Source organism: Pelodiscus sinensis, chromosome 1, assembly GCF_049634645.1.
Source record: "Pelodiscus sinensis isolate JC-2024 chromosome 1, ASM4963464v1, whole genome shotgun sequence".
NCBI classification, from domain to species: Eukaryota; Metazoa; Chordata; order Testudines; family Trionychidae; genus Pelodiscus; species Pelodiscus sinensis.
This window is the reverse complement of record NC_134711.1, coordinates 228,384,807-228,403,544: the sequence shown is the minus strand read 5'-3', so window position 1 is coordinate 228,403,544 and position 18,738 is coordinate 228,384,807. Positions and strand designations below refer to the sequence as shown.

Sequence of the window (18,738 nt, the reverse complement as noted above, 5' to 3'; positions counted from 1 at the left end):
TTACAAGACTGTAAACGACATAAAAAAAACAAGATCCATTTAATTTAATTCCTATATTACAATATCAAGTGTATTTTGGACTCTGAATCCCAAATCACAAAGTTCAGTTGAGAAACATTTAAATCTAGTAACTCAGAACATGAGTATTCAAGTCAAACTAATTGCTAATACAATTATAAGAGGCAAGTTCTCACATACTCCATTATTTTTTGTCTTCTATAATTCTTGAACCCAGACCATCCAGGACTTTAAAGATGAAATGCAATGGAAGAAGTAAGTAGAAAAAGATGGCTGGCAGAAAAGCTTTATTACATAATCCATTTTTAATTTATCCTGGAGAATTTGAAGGGGATTCAAAGCTCTATGCTTTTAACTGAGGAACAAAATGAGAGATGGCACTGGGTTGAATCTTTAGTTAAAAAGATCCACTGCTTCTCATTACAATTTTAGGTACATCTGTGTTAACAAAAAACTGTTAAGAATTTGTAAGAACATGCCTTCAGTGGCTTGTTATTTATTATGACAATTCTGTAAACTTTCTAGTTTTAAAGTCTTTGGGAGGAAAATACACAGGGTAGACAGGACCCAAGTATAATGCAACAATTCTGGAACACCTAACTCCTGTTAAAATAGCACTTTCACACCTTCTGCATACATCATAACGCAGCAAAAGAGGCAAAGAGCTCTCTCCTCCAATGCATGCCACACTTAAAAAAAAAACAGATGTCTTGAACTGCATGCTGAAATGACTGTAGCTTCTGGAAATTCTAATTTGTAAACAAAACACAGTTTTCCAAAAGTCACTACTGTAACTTAACACACAAAAGTTCATACACTATAATTTTATCAGAGTCCTAAGAAGTAGCTTGAGTGGTGTTAAACCCACAAGCTTCCTCAGCCACTCCCCAAGTCATTTTTGTATTTCATACGTCATAAACCTTTGGCACCATCTGCTGCTTTGTGTTTAAGCGGGTGACTGTTTTAAATAAAAGCATCCGTCATTATATCACTTCACAAGACATCTTTTCAGACAGCAAGTGACAGTTATAGCTAAATAAAGTCACGGCCAGCAGCCAAGCTCTGCAACAATGCTTCACAGCATTGGTAGATTCCAAGTCAGGCTGTGGTTAAAACTTCTGTGGTTAAACCTTTTATTTTAAGTGACACACTCACTGACTCTAAAACCTTGTTTCCATTTTCATAAAAGCAAAGTAAAACTTGAGTGAATAACTGCAGTTTAACAACATTACATTTGTATTGCATGCAACTTCTCAGACTCCCACCTCATATTGAAGTCACTAAATGCAGATGAGGCATCTTGGAAAATTCAGTTGTATTTTAAAAAATTTCCCTTACAGGCAGCTTCCCCATCTTTAAGATAGGCAGAGGGGTCTTCTGTAAAGTAGATAACTGCGTATCACTGATAGGAGTTATACCACAGGCAGCACCTGGTAAAAGTGTTGAAGATATCACTAACAGACAGAATACATATGGTATGCAAGATGCAACCACAAAAACAAATTCTTCATTTAAGACAGCTTTCCTTTTAAGCAACTTTGTGTCTTCCTTTCTATTCACCCACCTTAAGTCACTTAAATATCTTTCTTCTAAATTAACTTTTCACTGTCCCAACAATCTTTTTCCCCTATAATAAACTGAAATCTACAATCATTCAGATTATGATGTTACTATAGAACAATGTTTCTCAAAGTGATCTGCGAAACCACTTTGAGAAACATGCTAACTGGCCGCACCAGTTTGTTCCCATTGGCCACGCTTGTGGCTCCCATTGGCTCTGGTTTGCCATTTGCAGACAAGGGGAGCTGCAGGAAGTGATGGCCCAGCCCATGCTGCTTCCCACAGCTCCCCTTGGCTGCAAACAATGAACCGGAGTGGTTTCTCAGACCACTTTGAGAAACACTGCTACAGAAGGCAAAATAAAAACACATGGGGAAAATGCTGTGAATATACACGAAAATCTTAATAAATCTCTAAACCTCTGAAAACAAATTTAGTAGTCTAAAAGTTAAATATACATCAGACCAAAGACATTTTCACAAGGATGCATTAACATTTAGTTGGATAGTATAATTTTGATCCAATGTTTTTAATACTTAAAGCTGCTTTCTGAACACTTGCATAATGAAATATGGATTTCTGTTCAGTAAATACAGAAGCAAGCAAGCTCATCAAGTTTAGCAAATATGCTGTTGCATGTATGATTTAAATTTCCCTCTTTTCCACAGCTTGAAATAATCCTTTCTGAAATGTAACACTTTAAAAATAAATGTTAAACAAGATGTGCAGAACCAAGAAACACTCATTTTGGTGACAGTCACCAGACACTGAAACATTACAGTGATGAGGCCCATCTAAGTAGCTACATCAGGGATAGAGAACCTAAGGCCTGGGGGCTATGTGTGGTCCCCGACATCCCTGGATCTGGCCCATGAAGCTTCAAGGCTCCCCCGCCCAGCACTAGGGAGCTGGCACTGGTGCTCCAGCCCAGTGGACCCCTCCTCAGCCTCTCTTGCAGAGGAAGCCCCAAGCCTTGCAGACCAGTCAGGCAAGCTGGGGCAGAATCCAGCCTACAAAGGGGGACAAAGTGACTCCATACACTGCCTCTCCTCCCCCTGCTTGGAGAAACAGCACAACAGAAAAGCACCACCTTGAGGTTTTTCCCTGCTGTTCTGAGCGGCTATAATCATGGCCAATAGAAGCAGCAGCGAACATGGAGCCATGTGTGTCCTCAGGTAGCTGCGACAGATAACCGCCCCCATTTCCCAAACCCTGCCCAATCATCTTGCTCCTGCAGCCCCTCCCACCCAGACCCCACACCCTTACTCCACTCCTGCACCCTACCTCCCACCCAGCCCTCCCATCCCCAGCTGCTCCTGTACCCTACCATCCTTCCAGACCCACCAAACCCCAACCCACTCCTTCACCCTCCCTCCTAGACCCCACGTCCCAGGCCCACTTCCTGGCAGCCTCCTCGCACCCAATGAACCTCTCATTTTTGGGTCCACTCCAGACCCCGGAGGGAGGGACACAAAATCCATCTCACACTAGAGCCTGGGGGGGCTCAGGCTAGAAAGGAACGTGGGAAGGTCTTTCTGCTTCTCAGACAGGGGCCATGAGTGAGGGTTGGTTGTTTTGTTTTGGTTTTTTTAGTTCTCACTTGTGTGTGGGCCCCCAACTGATTTTCCTGTGGGTCAGCAGCTCCTGACCCCCCAAAAATTCCCCACTCCTGATCTAGATGGTCACAAAGTCATTCCTTTATTTCGCTCTATTTTGATCTTCCCCTGTCATGTTGCATGTTTAGACTGAACTCTTTAGGTCAGGAACCATGGTGGTTTTTAATTGTAAAGGGCCTAGCTTAAAGTACTGTAAAAATAAGTAATTTCTTGCCTATGTCGCCATCCTTCAGATTGATATAGCTACAGGCAGTACTATTTGGCAATACCTCTAACCTAAAATTTCCTGCCCTAAATCAAGTGGGTATGAGTTAACACAAATATGCATGTAACTATATTTTTCTCTCATTCCCTATTAAGGAAATACCATTTTTCAAGTATAGATCGTAATCTTCATCCCTGTACAAAAGAACATAACATGCTTGGACCAGGACACAAACAATAAGATCTATAATGCACCAGATTAGGAAGGGTTAGCTTGGGGAGTAAATGTTTCTCCAAAACAAGGTGGCACTTTGCACCATAATTTCCTAACGAGCACTAAAAATTGAAAGATGCATTGTGCAACCAATAAACTAAACTGAATAAAGCTCATTCAGCTCAATACCCCTAAAATTTATCATGCCTACCACCTGAAGACAGTAATTCACTTCATTTTTTGAGGTTAGTGAAATAAATGAGGTAAAGGAGACCAGAAAGACAGTATACACAAGTAGAATAAATGAAGTAATGGTAAGCAGGCACCATATTATTTCCACCTTTTATTTTTATGTTAGGGGGAAGAATTGTTCCATATTCTTTTAAAAATATTTCTTTATATATTTATTAAATCAATGTCTTCCCTCTGTCTTTTCTTTAAAATGACTATTCCCAATTCTAATCCTTTTCCTTGTATGTCTTATTTTCTCTGACTCATCTTCAAATTTGTCTTGTTAGTGTGATTTCTAACTTACCAAAATGCAAAACTCTGGTCATCTGAAGTGGGCTGTGCCCACGAAACCTCATGATACAATCTACACGTTTTGTTAGTTTATAAAGTGATACCAGACCATTTGTTGTTTAAGTTTTACTGAAATGAGTAAAAGCTGATGATTTTTAAGCAGTCTTTGGTACTCTACATTAATTTTTAAATTCATGTATTTTCTAGCCCACTGTCTCAGTGAGTAAACTCACTATGAGCTAATTATAATCATGAGCCAATTACAATGCATTCAATGTCACGTACTGTATGTCTATGTGATTGTCATTATATCAAGATTCGTATAGTGTATTATACTAATATGCTAATAAGCGTAACTAGAACTTCATGAGTAAGTTTTATAGCCTTGACTGTAGCTGACACAGAAACACGATACTTTAGTCTTTCCAATCTTTCCCTCAACAAGTACAAAAATTGAGTCCACTCAAAACAGAGATCATAGGGGGTTTTTTTAAACACAACTTATTTGGTTCAGATGAGCCAAAGTGCATTGTGTTGCTCAAACGAAACACTTAGATTTTCTGACAGTTATAGTCCATGCAATAGAATAGATATTACCAATAGGATGACGAATAAGAAAGGAAGGAAATTGAGCATCATGTGGAAGGCACGAGGGAAAAAAGTAATATGTCTTAAGTGGCTTATACTTGCAAGGATACGAAGCAATAGGAAAACAAGATAGGAGCATACATTTGGAATGTCTACATTTTTGATGTGCCGAGTGAGGGCACCCTATGTAGAAATTTCACGGCACACTATCCATTTCTCCCAAGAATAATAGAAAATAGCGTTGAAAGTAGACTTACTTTCTTCTTTTACAGTGGATCACGCACAGAGAAAATAAGATCTTCTCTATAGGGAGTCTAGATAAAACCATCATGGCTAAGATTATAAATAGATATGTAAGAGAGCAGCACAGACCCCCTGCAAAACATCCATGGGGAACTGGACTAACAACATGTCAAACTTTCATTTGCTCTTTTCACTTCTCTATCAGCACCACCTTAAACATCTAACCTGTTTCTGCCTCCTTTCCTAGCAAAGGGCTAACATTCACATGGAAAGTAATGAGTGACAGTTAAACCGTAGCCTAAAACTGAAGTAGAGATTTAATATAATGCTAAAAGTGCACCAACTAGGACTCTTTTTTTTTTTTAAGTGCAAACATTACAATAAATTGAAAAAGTAACTTTTGTTGACCAAGAACAATGCATTTGTTTTGTCCTGAATTATCAAAATGTGTACATATTAGTTTTAAAACTCAAGACAGGAAAATATTGAGACAAAGATCCTGACAGACACCCTTGGCAATTCCTTTTTATACAGCAGCTCTTCAGTTAGTGCTTTCTGTGAGATGTTACATGATTTCTTTTTCCTATAGCTGGACACTTGTCTCTTCCACTTTTAGTTTAGCTTAGCTTTGCAGCAGGGGGAAGGGAGGGAGAGGAAGAAGAGGTGGATGGAGGGTTGTTTGCTTTAATAATCCTGACATTGTTGAAATGGGCATAGTCTAAGGAACCTGTCACTTTTTAAAAGCTAGAAAAAGCATGCCAAGATTTCTCTTTCAAAAGAGCAAAAAATTTTACTAATATGATATGCTGGACAAAAAACAGTTCAAAAATATGTATGCATACTAGTGAAAAGAGATTAAGTGCTTTCATGAAGGTTACCCATGCTTACAAGATCTTTTGTTCCAATGCACAGATTACCAACAATACCCATAAGAACTCAAAGGTACAGTGTGGACGGAACTCCTATCCAGGAGCATGCGAGTTGCATGCACACACTAGTGTGACCAGGGACAGTCACTGGTCTGGTGCCCATCCCAGTAGGCCGGCTGGAGGCTGCACAGCAGCACCCAGACTAGGAGCTAGATCCTGTGAGCAGCAGTCCAATATGTTGCTGCTTTTGCCAGTGTGATTCCTGGCCCAATTGCTGGCTGTGACCCTGCTAGTCTCACACACTGTCACTAGAGTGCTGCAGCTCTGTGGATATACATTGTGTATTGACACAAGGATCTAGCTTTTTCCTTCTTACACACTATTAGTAGCACATCAGCTCTTCTGGAGCAGCTCCTGTCCACAGCGGACCCCCATGACACTGAAGCAGTCTCCACAGGTAAACCTTTTACATCTCTATGGTGGGCTGCACCCAGCAGAGTCATCTCTATAGGGCACAGGAGTAACCTTGTGGTGCATACGTTACAGAGGTCAGGACAAACCCCCTAACCTGGTTTTCCCCATCCCTGCTCTGCCTCCACGCTCACCCTTTCCCCTAGGCCCCCATCCCTGCTCCAATCACCAGTACCTGAGGCCGTGCAGGTAAATACAGCAGTGGGAACCTGCCAAGAGCTCACCACGGCAGATTGTATCTGGTCCATGGGCTAGTATTTGCCCATCTCTGGTGTAATGCACAGAATTTTGTATACACATCACTAAAGCTGTGTTGTAGCTCTGCAGATTTCTACAACGGGAATATGCCTTTGGCAAGTCATGGAGGCCATTTTTGCTCTTGTGGAATGTATTCTAATCCGTATCTGAAAAGGGGAGAGGAACAGAGGCAATTCGTAGTTCTGTTCACTGCATAGCATAACCCCCATAGATAGTTACAAAATAAAAGTTAGGCCATTACTTCAAAAATGAAGATTTGGTGATCTTTTAAAACGCTTTGGTTCTAGTTATGTGAAAGACGGTTAGTATTTGGTATGTGGGTGTTTGCATGAGGTCTAGGAAGGAATATTGATAAATGATTAGTTGGGATGAAAATCAATTACCACTTTAGGCAAGAATTTAGTGTGGGATGGAAATAACTTTGGCTTTGTAAAAAATTGTGAAGGGCACATCAGTCATCAGCATGTAGTTTGCTTACTCTTCTGGCAGATGCTATGACTATTATTAATGCTGTTTTGATTGATAAACAGTGAACATTCAGAGGCTCAAAGGGCAGTTTCATAAATTGAGTAAGCACTAAATTAAAATCTCATGATGGAACTGAACCTTTGACTGGAGGATAGATGTTTACTAGGCCTTTTATAAATCTCTTTACTGTGCCATGAGTAAATACAGTCCTGTTATCAATTAGTACGCAGTAAGCACAGAGCTAAATGAATTTTCACAAACAAGAAGCGGAGATCAGAAAATTTCAAGCTAAGTAATAAGAGGCTGGGTTGTAGCTGAAGCTGTGAGTATGTTATTGGATACCTGAACTGTAAGCCTTTTCCACTTGAAGTCATAGACCTTGTTAGCTGATTTCCTGAAACAATCAAGACATGTCAACAGAACTGGCACATCTACAGAAGTCCTATGCCCCACGCTATCAGGTGTACTGAATGGAAGTGTGGCGTGATAAATATCGCTGTTCTGAGATAACAGGTCTATGGTGATAGTCAGGGCTTGACAAACTGCAGCGAAATCTACTCGCCAGCCCCACACTGTGCATGCACAAGACCCGCACTGCGCATGCACGCACTGCCGGTGAACAGGGCGACCAGCTGAAATCTCGCCACGGGCGAGTAGATTCACTGATTTGTCGAGCCCTGGTGATAGGGAAAAAGAGAATCTTTTAGTTCTATGTTTGTCCAGCATCCAGAACAATGAGGTCCTAGTTAATAATTGGGGTTCCTGGGTACTACAGTGATACATAAGTAACACAGTCTTCTGGAAAGATGAAGGAAGTTTGAAAACCACTGTCATAACTATATTCTTATTGGTTGTCTTGCCTTACACGTTCTTTGTTACTCTTGGATGAGAGAAAGTCAGTTGAGTAGAAATGCATTTGAAATGGAATGCTTTCCAGCTCTCAAAGAGAACTTTGACACTTGATATTGTGCTTTCTCTGCAAACAGTTCTATTTACAGATAACACAGAGAGCAAAAATGTCATCTTCTGATGTACTTAAAAAACAACAACAAATGGTCTGGTAGCACTTTATAGACTAACACCATATGTAGATGTTATCATAAGCTTTTGTGGGCTCTGGTCATCTGAAGAAGTGGGCTGTGCCCACGAAAGCTCATACCACCATCTATGTGCTGTTAGTCTATAAAGTGCTGCCAAACCATTTGTTGTTTCAGTTAATCCTGTACAGACCAACTCGGCAACCTTCGACGCATCTTTTGATATGTTCACAGACCACTCGTGCTCTATTTTCTTCTGTCCCTGCTTATTTGACCTGTCAATTTGTTGTTTTTGCCCACCTGATGTAGGGCTCTGCGGTAAACGGTGACGATACACCGGTTCCATAGTATTAGAATGTCTCTGCATGCACAGATTAATGGAATTAACTACACTGCTTCTTTTCATAGGACACTGCTTTTGTGTTATTTGTAACAAGTTAGACTACTATGCCTTGCCACTGAGGAAGGAAAGCCTTGACAGTCCATTAAACTGCACTCAAAAGTAGTATGTTAGTATGCAACTTCTCCTACAGTCCCAATAACTATGAATTAAGATGTTAAAATAAGCTCCTCTCCAAAAGTTGGAGGCACTGAATGTGATACTTGTAGATGAAGCAAGGGGATCGAATGCTCTCTCAGGACACTGTGCTCCTTCTCTGGTGGGGAGTCAACTTTGAGAATATGACTGAGCTTCAGGAGATCGTGTTTTGCTGACAAATTTCATCTTGAGTCAAGCATGGGATGGGATCTGTATATACAACAGCCTGGGAAGTCCACCAGACTGGAGAATAACATTACTATCCAGTAAGAATTCTTGAGATCTGAGTATAGCTGACTGAATTTTCAGTATTCTTCCTTCTGGTAGGAAGGCTCTACCTATTTGTAAAGTCAGATCTTTCCCAATGAAGGGGATTTTTTTTTTTAGTAGGAATCTAGTGAGATTTTTCTTCTTTTTGGTAATTTATTCCCAAATCCAGTTTGTCCAAATGGAAACAAGTGCTAATCATATAACTGGACAAGCTCTCATAACATTTTTATGTGACTGTCATAAGTTATTCATGTATACCTTATCTTAGATACTGCTACCACGATTAAATATTTTGTAAACATACAATAGGTGTGCAGCCTGCCAGGGCTTGGAGGGGCACTTCCCCTCTGGGTCAGTGAGCAGCCACTCCACCTCAGTCCACTGAGTTCCTGTAGTTGTTACCCTCAGGCCTGTGGTCAAACCAGAGCAATAGTTAGTGGAACAACTGCCTTCTTCACAGCTGTCAACTCTAGTCCAGGGTCTCAGGCTGACACTCGGGCTGAGCCAACGGTCCAGGCTCTATGGGGCCCCAGACCAAGGTCAGGGCGGGATGGCAAATAGTGGCCCAGCCTGGTGCAGGGCAGAATGGCGAACTAACAGTCAGTCTATACAGTTAGTAGTTGACAGTGTGGTAAACAAGCAATCAAGTCTCCTTGTTCCAGCAGTGGTCCAGCAAGCACAAGCAGTTAGCCTGAAGTGACAGAGGGAAGACTGCCATTCAGTGGTTGGGTGACAGGGGGGACACAGGCCCACCTGCTCTACTGCGTCCCAGCCCAGGGCCCTAATAGCACAGAACAGCCTGCTGCTGGGTCAGGGGGATCCTCACCGCAACACACTGACTAGTGCTCTGGATTGGCCAGTTTACTGTCGGCTATATCTGGGCTTTTTCCATTTTCCCCCTCTGCACATCCTTGGGCCTCCTGCAGGTCCTCTGGGGTGTTACGGTTTGACAGCTCTGACAGATATTGAAGTTCCTCCCAGGGAAAGTCCATTTGGGGTCCCAGTGGTCCAGGCCAAGTCCTCATTCTCCTGCAAGCTCTCAGCAGCCTCCCAGCTTGGGAGCACAGGGCATATATTTGGTTCCTCTGGCATCTTGGGCCCAACTGAGCTCCTGGGCTGGCTTCTTATACTGCCAGCCATACTCCCTGACTTCCTGTCAGGTGAGTGGGTGGAGTCAGGCTCTGCCCAAAAGGGCTCTCAGAGGAGCTCTTCTCCCTCTGGGTCAGTGGGCAGCTACTCCGCCTCACTACAAGGTGATAAGAGATCATATGGAACGATTCTAACCTAATAGTCATCCTCCTCAATTCCTTCCCACAAAGAAGCAAAGGTATTTGCAGTCTGAAAGCCAGAGAGACATGGGGATATGAACCCTTTTTTAAATAGAAAGCTCAACACAGGGCAGGGGAGAGACAGAATTATAAATGACAGAATCAGCATGAACAATTTTTGAACTTTCTGATGAAGGAGAGGAGAGCTCTCTGGTTTAAGGTGCTTTCTGATACTTTGATTCCAAAGCATACCTTTCTTCGTATTTTCCTAGGAACTTCCTCTATGACTATTACTGCAAAAAAGAGTAGTCATAAAGGGATTCCCGATGAGATAAGAAGTGGAGCTTTGGTGTCAAATTATATGGGACAGCCTCTTTGTACTACTTCCAGGATCCACTTATCTGTATGGATACAACCTCAATTATTGGAGAGAGAAAACTGATTCTCAAAAATGTGGAAGACTGCTTTGCAGCGCTAACTCCTCATGTCACACCTGTGGCCTGACACAGATGAAAAGGGTATGATTTGTCTGTCTTATTTGCTTGATGCTCTTTTTACCTCTGCTGCTCTTGAACTGGAAGTTGTTTGCACAAATAATAGCATCTTTGTATGAAATACAAACTGATGAAGTGTTCTGCAGGATACAATAATTAAAGACAAATTCCAAACCTTCTCCTTAAGGATAAATAAACCCCTAGCAAACAAGCTTCTTATCTAGCACCTAATCTTCTCTAGGATAACAGTCCTTGCATTGAGCAAGCTATCACTTACGAATGGAAATTCTTCCACATATGCTCAGGTTTCAGGTGGAAGATGAGACTCTAAGGCCATGTTTACACTAGAAATGTTAGAGCAGCACAACTGTACCAATGCAGCTGTATGATCTCACATGTAGCTGCTCTACGCTGAGAGGAAGAGAGCTCTCCCCTCAATATAATTAAACCACCTCCAGTGAACAGTAATTTTGTGGGTGGGAGAGCTTCTTGGGCACACATAGCATTGTCTACACCAATGCACCTGTTGGTGTAGATTATGTCACTCAGGGATATGTTTTTCACACCTCTGAATGACAAAAAAAGGTATACAGACAGAAGTGCTAGTGTAGCCATAATGTGAGCCAGGTATATTGACTTACTGTAATAGCTGAAACCACTGCCCTTGCTGTAGTATTTGAAGCACCAAATGAGGTTCTAAGGCAGAAATGGTCAATTTTTGCTCTGGGGGACCAATCCAAGAATTTGGTAAGTGGTCTAGGTATGCATTCTTCCATGTTATTAACAGAAGTAGTGTAAGGAATGGAATGGAGGTTAGGTACAGAAGGGAGCTTGAGGTAGGTGACTCGAGTACAGGAGGTGGTGTGGGGTCTGGAATAGAGTTTGTATGAAGCATGGGATTGTGACCTGAAACAGGGGATTGAAGTGCAAGGTGCAACTTAATACAATATATAATATAACTTATATGTGTATCCCACATTAAAATACACAGTAAGAGAACCAAAAGTGGGCAGCTGTGGCTTAACAACCAAGTAAAAAAAAGCAGTGACAGAAAGACATTTTAAAAAGTGGAAGTCAAATCCTAGTGAGGAAAATAGAAAAGAGCATAAACTATCAAATTAAGTGTAAAAATATAATAAGCCAAAGAGGAGTTTGAAGAACAGCAAGCCAAAAACTCCTAAAGTAACAGCAAAATGCTTAAGCACATCAGAAGCAAGAAGACGGCTAAACAACCTATGGGGCTCCTTGGACGATCGAGATGCTAAAAGAGCACTCAAAGATGATAAAGTCATTATGGAGAAGCTAAATGAATTCTTTGTTTCAGCCTTCATGGCTGCGGATATTGGGGAAGATTCCCAAACCTGAGCCATTCTTTTTAGGTGACCAATCTGAGGAATTGTCCCAGATTGAGATGTCATTGGAGGAGGTTTTGGAACAAATTGATAAACTTAATCACAAGTCACCTGGACCAGATGGTATTCTCCCAAGAGTTCTGAAAGAACTCAAATGGGAAATTGCAAAACTATTAACTCTGGTTTGTAACGTATCCCTTAAATCAGCTTCTGTACCGAATGACTGGAAGATAGCTAAGGTGACATGAATATTTAAAAAGGACTCTAGAGGTGATCGTGGCAATTACAGACCGGTAAGTCTAACGTCAGTACCGGACAAATTAGTTGGAACTATACTAAAGAATAAAATTGTCAGACACATAGATGAACATAATTTGTGGGGGGGAAGTCAACATGATTTCTGTCAAGGGAAATCATGCCTTACTAATCTTCTAGAGTTCTTTGACAAAGATCGAGTGGATATAGTTACTTAGATTTCCAGAAAGCCTTTGACAAAGTCCCTCATCAAAGGCTCTTAAGTAAGTTATCATGGGATAAGAGAAAAGGTCCTTTTATGGACTGATAACTGGTTAAAAGATGGGAATCAAAGGGTAGGAATAAATGGTAAGTTTTCAGAGTGGAGAGAGGTAACTAGTGGCATTCCCCCAATCGTCCATACTGGGACCAATCCCATTCAACTTATTTATAAATGATCTAGAGAAAGGGGTAAACAGTGAAGTCACAAAATGTGCAGATGATGCCAAACTGTTCAAGATAGTTAAGACCAAAGCAGACTGCAAAGAGCTTCAAAAAGATCTCACCAAACTAAGTGATTGGGCAATAAAAGGGCAAATGAAATTTAATGTTGATAAATGTAAAGTAATGAACACTGGAAAAAATAATCTCAACTATACATACAATATGATGGGGACTAATTTAGCTACAACTACTCAAGAGAGATCTTGGAGTCATTGTAGATGGTTCTCTGAAAACATCCACTTAATGTGCAGCAGCAGTCCAAAAAGCAAATAGAACATTAGGAATCATTAAAAAGGGAATAGAGAATACAACAGAGACTATCTTATTGCCTCTACATAATATCATTGTACATCCACATTTTGAATATTGCATACAGATGTGGTTGCTCATCTCAAAAAAGATATATTGGCACTGTAAAAGGTTCAGAAAAGGGCAACAAAAATGATTACAGGTTTGAATGGGTCCCATATGAAGAGAGATTAAAAAAGACTTGGACTTTTCAGCTTAGAAAAGAGGAAACTAAGGAGGGATATGATAGAAATCTATAAAATCATGACTGGTGTGGAAAAAGTGAGTAAGAAAAAGTTAATTACTTATTCCCACAATACAAAAACTAGGGGTTAAGGATGTTAAGGACTTGTCGACTATTCGATAAGCAAATGCTTATAGTCAAGTTGACTCAGGGTTGGATTACCCAATAGACAGACTAAGCACATGCTTAGGGCACCAGCAAAGCAGGGGCACAAAAGAGATGTTATGGTATAGTATTGTTTTTATTTTGGATTATATATGGGGGGGGGGCACCATAATCTTTTCAGTGCTTAGGACCTCTAAAGGTCTTAATCCAGCCCTGAGTTGACTAGTCGATTCCCTCCCCCACCACTGCTATCTCTATCAGACAGAGGCAGCAAAAGGGGGGGGGGGGAAGAGAAGGGGTACTCCAAAGCGGCAGCACCACACAGCTTATTCTGGGCTCTGTGCGGCACTGACCCTTTGAAACACTGCTGCAGAATTTCAAAGCAACAGCGCCGCACAGAGCCCGGGGTGAGATGGGGACTCCCTACGGCATTTCCACAGAACCTGGAGTCAGCTGGCAAGTCCCCAGCTGATCCCGGGGCTCTGTACAGTGCTGTCGCTTTGAAATGCCAAGCAGAGCCCGGGATCAGCTGGGGACTCTCCAGCTGATACCAGGTTCCAGTGCGGCATTTCAAAGCGCGCAGAGCCCAGGGTCGGCTGGGCGACTCCCCAGCTAATCCCGGCTCTGCATGGCATTTCCAACTGGCAGCACCACATGGAACCCGGGTTCAGTGGAAGACTGAGTCTCCCGCTGATCCCAGGCTCCATGTAGGTGCTTCTGCTTTGAAATGCACAAGAGCCACAGCTGGGGACTCCTTGTACATTTCGAAGCTGGAAGGCTGAATGCAGCCAGGGGCCAGCAGCAAGTCCCACTGACTCTGAGCTCTATGCAGGTGCTTCCACTTTGAAATGTGCAAGAGCTGCCTACTGTATTTAATTTGTCTAACTGTCCAAGAATATGGTTAATGGGACCAGCAAACACAGCAACTGCTTACTTCTCCTTTCCAATAGAAATGACAAGCTTCCTTAGCTGAAAGAACATAATATTCATCACACCTTGAAACAGCAAGATTTAGCACAAGTCACTTAGCTTCTCAATTATCTACAATTTCTCAATGACAAGGTAAACATTTATCACTTCTGCTTCATTAACAGTTGCTTGCTTCATGTTTATTATTTTCATGTGCTAATTCAGTATAATAGAATAAGCATCTTTGAGTTCAATGCTGAGGTTGCTATATCAAATTACATTTAGGACTTTCATGGCCACAACTTGAATGTTAAAATAAATTTACTTTACTGTACCTTACGTTAATTTTGAAAGCAAAATAAGGAATGAAAAGACTTATTTTTTTTAATATTATATAGTCTTTTCCCCTATGGTACTCATCACTGTAGTACCTGAGCAGCTTACCAATACTAATGAATTTATCTGATACTCCTATCATGTAGGGAAGTATTATTTTTCCTGTTTTATAAAGGTTAACAAAAGCAGAGAGACAGAGACTTGTCCAATGTCACATAGGAAGCTTTCAGCATAACTGAAAACAGAAGAGGATTTTCTGGATCCCAGTACAGACAATCTTAACTACCATTTATGTCCAGTTGCCTATTTATGGCAAAGATAAATATCAAAAGTATAAGAAGAGTATAAGTCAAAGATATTATTTGCTCATGCTGACATGTCAGCTATTAGGTTTATTTAAATAAAACCTGTTCCAATATGAGCACTAAAGAATATCTTTAAGAGTTATATTGTCAGGGACTAAGTCACTCTAATACTCTTGCTCTCTCTGCTCCAGTCTTGTGATATGACAGGTAAAAGGGCTATCAGAAGCTAACTGAGTAAGTTGCCCATTTGTCAGTTGCCCAGTTTGCAATGAAGGGATTTTGTGCTGCATTATTCTGGAAAGTTGTTCTCCACGCTCAGCATTTTGTATAAAGTTCTATATTGAATACAAAGAGAACAAATACACAACAATTGTACAAGTTGAAGATGAGGAAAATGCTATCAATAGCTGAGTGGCAGAGGTTCCAGATGAGCTGCTAGAAAGCAAAATTAAAACTCTTCCTGAACATGTCCCTATTTAGACTTACATAACGTTCCATTAGGCACAAATTTCAGACACTAGAGATGTAACCAGTAAGCCCAGAGCCAAGCCTGGCTAAAGCAGCCGGTGATGCAGGCTTGGTCTGGCTGAAGCAGCTTGTGACATGGTGTTCTGGTCAAGCTGGAGCTGCCCCCCCGCCAGTGAGATCCCAGTTAAGCACTTAACCAGTTAAACAGACTTTACATCCCTACAAGAGACTTATACTGACAGCAAGGACTAGAACCACTTCTCTACATTGTCAGGTTTTAGATCTTGACTGGTTAGTACCCAAAATCTAGAAAATATCAGATTACCTTGAAAAATCCATATGGCAGTAGAGTAGAAAACCAATAGAAGCAGCGGGGGGCAGGAGGCAGTACCGTAGGCATGGCAAGGGACATGGAGCCATGTGCATCCCCAGGGAGCTGTGCCAGATAAGTGCCCCTCCCCCCATCGCTCAGACCCCACCCCGCTTCTGCATTCCTCTCCTGCCCAGACCCCCGAATCCCACTTGGCTCTGCACCCTACACCTCCCTCTAAGACCTTCACATTCAGCCCACTTCTGCACTTCCCTGCTCCTGCACCCCCTCCACCTAGACCCCTCACCCCAAATCCACTTCCTGGGAGCCCCCTCCCACACACTGAACCCCTCATTATTGGCCCCACTCCAAAGCCTAGGGAGGCCCATAGTATCTAAGTGCTTTTCAGTCAAGGGCCACATCAGTGAGGATTTTACTTCTCACTTTTGTGCAGTCCCCAACTAATCTTTCTGTGGGCCAGCAGCCTCCAACCCAAAAGACGTTCCCCACATCTGCTTTAAAGCTTCACTATTCACATTATCCAAGGTTTCCAACCCAGGCACATCACAAATCACAAAAGGAGTCTTCTAGAGCATGGATGTCCAAGTCACGCTGTGGAGATGGCCAAAGTATGGCTGGGATAAATATACAGGCAAAAGATATATAGATAAAAGTGCATTTAACAATTCACAAAACTAAATCACATTTTTAAAAGAGCTCAATTGCACCTGCTCAAACTTTGGTGTTGAGTCTTGGATCGTATTTGTTTCTCAGAGAATGTCAATACAGAATTGCCCAATGAATGAAGGTAACTGCCCTTCTAAAGAGTCAACATAAAACAGCGATCTTAAGGTGGCGCTAACTCTACAGCACAGATCAATGGTGTTATATTTGGAAATTACTTCCATGAAGAGCTGACTAGATACATACGAGTTAACATATACCAGAAGGGTTATAATTAAATATCAGGCATGAAAATTACTACATTTTGGAAGCTTCAAAATTTGAACTACCAATGACTGAGAAAACACCACAGTCTTATTGAACAATAAAGGTACCCAGCTCTCTGCTGTGATTCTGTCACTATCATACACCTTAACAGTGCCACCTTAAAAATCTACAAAAACAAATTAGGTAATTATTAGAAGAACTGATTCTTTTATTAGAAAATGGAAGTTTAACTAAATATATTCTGATATTTGTGTATATATCCTCCCTTTTCCAGTAGAAAAACCTGTGCTGCTCTCTCCTCACTTCAAAACTGGAGACTATGTCTCCAGGACATCTGTCTCCCCTCCTCCTCGTACTTCCCAGTTCCCTACCGGTCTCCCTTTTTCTGGACTTCAATTCAGATAGATTTCTGTTCTGTCTCTTGTATGTGGATCTCCACTTCTTGCTTAATACAGAAATTGCTTCAGCATATAAACCAGCATATATTATAAACAATAACACTGATATTTAAATGTTGCTTTTTGTACCCTTAAAGACACACTTGCATTTTACCTATTCTACAATACTAGAAGGCACATCTCAGCAACTTCAACAAATGTAGCATTTCTGGTCAACCATCTTAAAAAGTAAAGTGAGCCAGAAAAAAAAAAAAGAGTGCTAGAGGAGTTTTAACACATCAAACGTAAAAATCCTTTTCTGGATTTCAACCCAACTTGCCAAAATTAATCTCTACCTTACACAGGGACTAGGCTCAGCCTGTCAAAAGTCCTAAGGGGGGGTTAATCTCTTATTGGAGCAGCCCGTGTGTAAGGGAGGTAACTATGGAAAACAATCGTACAACAGCCACCTGCCTTCGAACTTAAGTACGGGGAAGCACCCGCAGGGGAAGGTGTTTTACGAAGCAGCACCAGCTTCCCCCTGCCGCTGCCTCAGGGCAAGTCCCGATGTGAAGCCCATTTGCAAGTTCACCCCAATGGCAGCTACTTTCCGAAAACCTAGGGCTAAGCCCCAGCAGCCAGCCCTGACCCGTTCTTCCCGCACCCAGCCCCCCGGCCCGAAGTTTGGCCCCGGGCCCAGAGCGGGCGCGTCAGGCCGGCAGTGACAGCCCGGGAAGGGCGGCCGGGAGACCAGCCCCGACCTGTGAGCTGGCAGCGCCGGGCGCCCTGCCCGCAGCGCGGCCGCGAGAAGAAGCGAGGGGACCCCCCTTCCCGCACAGGGGCCCGGCCGAAGGGGGGGGGGAGCGGCCCGGACACAGAGGCTCGTTCAGCCCGGAGCGGGGCCGGAAAGCCGCTTCCCCGGCTCAGCTGCCGCCCGCGGCACGAGCGCGGCGGGTCCCCGCAGCCCCCGAGCAACCGCCAGTCCCGGGGCCGCTCCCCCGCCCGGGCCCGGCGCAGGCTGCCGGGCTCGGGTCCCCGCTCCGCGGCCAGGCCCCAAAGGTAGCGGCGGGAGGGGGACGGCGGCGCCTCTCACCTTCCTGCTCGGCCCGGGCCGTGTGCGCGATCAGCGCCACCAGCAGCCGCAGCGCTGCTCCGAGCCGGGGGGCGGCGGCGGGCGCCGGGAAGGCAGAGCCTGGGCCACGGGCCGCTGCCGCCCGCCTGGCCGTCATCGCGCTGCCGCCGCCGCGGGGTCTGCGTCTCGGCGGGGCCCTGCGAACCGGGCTCCGGGCTCTCTGCGTCTCGGGGCGCGTGCGAGTGTCAGTCACGGCCGGGGCGGGCGGGCGCCTGGCGCGCACACGCCCCCCCCCACCCGAGCAGGGGGCGGGCCCGGTGCCGCCCCCGCCGCGCTGGGAAAGGGCCGCAGCAGGGGGAGGAGCCTCCATCTTAGGTGAGGGCAGGGGAGGCGCGACACGCTGCGGAGCGGCTCATGCCTCCCGGAAACAGTCGACTCCTCCCCGCTGCCGTGAAATGATTGGCGGTGACACTCCAGCCCTTTGCGACGCAGACCTGTGGGGGAGGCGGTGCGGTGAACCTGGGCCTTCGTGCCCGGATCCAAGATGGCGGCGGAGGCACACGCCATATAGACCTCGACGCTCTAGCCCTGCTGCTGGCTGTTCTCCATGGTGCATTGGGACATTCTATATTCCGGCCTCCTGAA

The 18,738-nt window shown here is 43.5% G+C and overlaps 1 protein-coding gene across 5 annotated transcripts in view; it reads right to left on the bottom strand.

The window, feature by feature from the left end:
- Positions 1-18,478, bottom strand: part of TMEM131 (transmembrane protein 131) — a 160,926-nt gene extending 142,448 nt beyond the window's left edge. For 2 of the 5 annotated variants that reach the window (XM_075916529.1, XM_075916533.1), the window contains exon 1: positions 18,115-18,447. In XM_075916529.1, the coding sequence (XP_075772644.1) occupies positions 18,115-18,250 (136 nt within the window). In that variant the 5' untranslated portion in view covers positions 18,251-18,447. Of the gene's footprint in view, positions 1-1,283; positions 1,537-18,114 lie in introns of those variants that run through there. The other 3 variants (XM_075916530.1, XM_075916531.1, XM_025178646.2) reach the window with 3 other exon arrangements.
- Positions 18,479-18,738: the final 260 nt, after the last annotated feature.